Source organism: Gavialis gangeticus, unplaced genomic scaffold (assembly GCF_001723915.1).
Source record: "Gavialis gangeticus isolate Ggan-Ray unplaced genomic scaffold, GavGan_comp1, whole genome shotgun sequence".
Classification (NCBI taxonomy): domain Eukaryota; kingdom Metazoa; phylum Chordata; order Crocodylia; family Gavialidae; genus Gavialis; species Gavialis gangeticus.
Window position 1 is genome coordinate 2,010,520 of NW_017729004.1, and position 1,339 is coordinate 2,011,858.

Sequence of the window (1,339 nt, forward strand, 5' to 3'; positions counted from 1 at the left end):
GCAGTCCGAGGGGCAGGTTCTGAAAGAAGCCACCTACATCAACAAGTCTCTGTCATTCCTTGAACAAGCCATCATTGCACTAGCTGATCAGAAGAGGGACCATATCCCCTTCCGGCAAAGCAAGCTCACTCATGTGCTTAAGGATTCATTAGGTAAGGACCTGGCATTGGAACAACCCTGACTAGAGTAACTGGAAGATGTCTTGGTTACAGTTATTACAGGCAGAAGAGGCCAGTGATGAAAAGCATGCAGTCAACGTTAGGCTAATAGTCCTGCCTATGACAACATGGCATTAGTCACTATTCAAAAATAACATCTGTTTTCTTACTCTAATGAAACACCAAGCATGCATACGGTACAAGCCTCACGCTACTCAAGCCAGTAGAGACATTGCTAAACTTTTCTCAGCTGAAAACACTTTAAAAGCACATCACTGGCCTTTCCAGATTCTGATCTTATAAATGTCCTTGGCTCTTGTTAATCCCAGCAGGAGTTGATGATGATCAGCATCTGGTAACAGAGGACAAACCCAAAAGCCCTATTACATCTGGAATGTGTAGGAAAATCTTCCACCTTAGCAACACTGAATGACAATCTGAGTAGAGAAAGCAGCTGAAGATAGGCTGCAGACATCTGTTTTAATAACTGAAGTCATAAAAATGTAGGATGGGCTTTCCAGAGCTCTCAGTATTAGCCTGTTAAGTTCTTGTTAAACTCCATGACAAAACCGCTATTGATTTCACTGGGATAAGAGGCCAACTCTGAGAGTTTGTGAAATCCTACGCTTCAGCTTTACGCCACTCTACGCACTTACAGTTTGCATTGCCATGTACCAAGTATAAATTCACTAGGATGCAAACATATGTTGCCTGTATTCTTAACTCATGCCATACTATCGTGTTGATGTATGTTACTTTATGTGGGGACTACTGGTGACTGAGGGGAAAAATATCAAATATAAAACTTTCCAGGAAGGAAACCAGTACAGAGCACATCATATTCCTCCTCCTTGCTTGTTTTCAGGAGGAAACTGCAATACTGTCCTGGTGGCAAATATCTATGGTGAAGCTGCACAGATAGAAGAAACTGTAAGTTGAGAGGGTTTTCTTCTGAAAAGATGTCAAGGCCCACTTTCAAGATGTTTAGGTCCTGTCCAGATTTCAGCTGAAACCCATGCTGGCCATAACCATGTTAGTGTTCATAGGGCCAAGAAAAGTATCAGGTTTACTTCATCAAAATGACTTGGTCCTGCACCTTACTGTTGCTGCATGTTGGAAACACCATAGGGCTAAATTCAACTGTTTCATAGAATCATAGAAGTAGGGTCGGAAGGGACCTT

The 1,339-nt window shown here is 42.2% G+C and overlaps 1 protein-coding gene across 1 annotated transcript in view; it reads left to right on the plus strand.

The window, feature by feature from the left end:
* KIF9 (kinesin family member 9) overlaps positions 1–1,339 on the plus strand; it is a 65,424-nt gene that overhangs the window by 19,939 nt on the left and 44,146 nt on the right. The window contains exon 10 of the mRNA XM_019508019.1: positions 1,024–1,088. Coding sequence (XP_019363564.1) covers positions 1,024–1,088 — 65 coding nt within the window. The remainder of the gene's footprint in view (positions 1–1,023; positions 1,089–1,339) is intronic.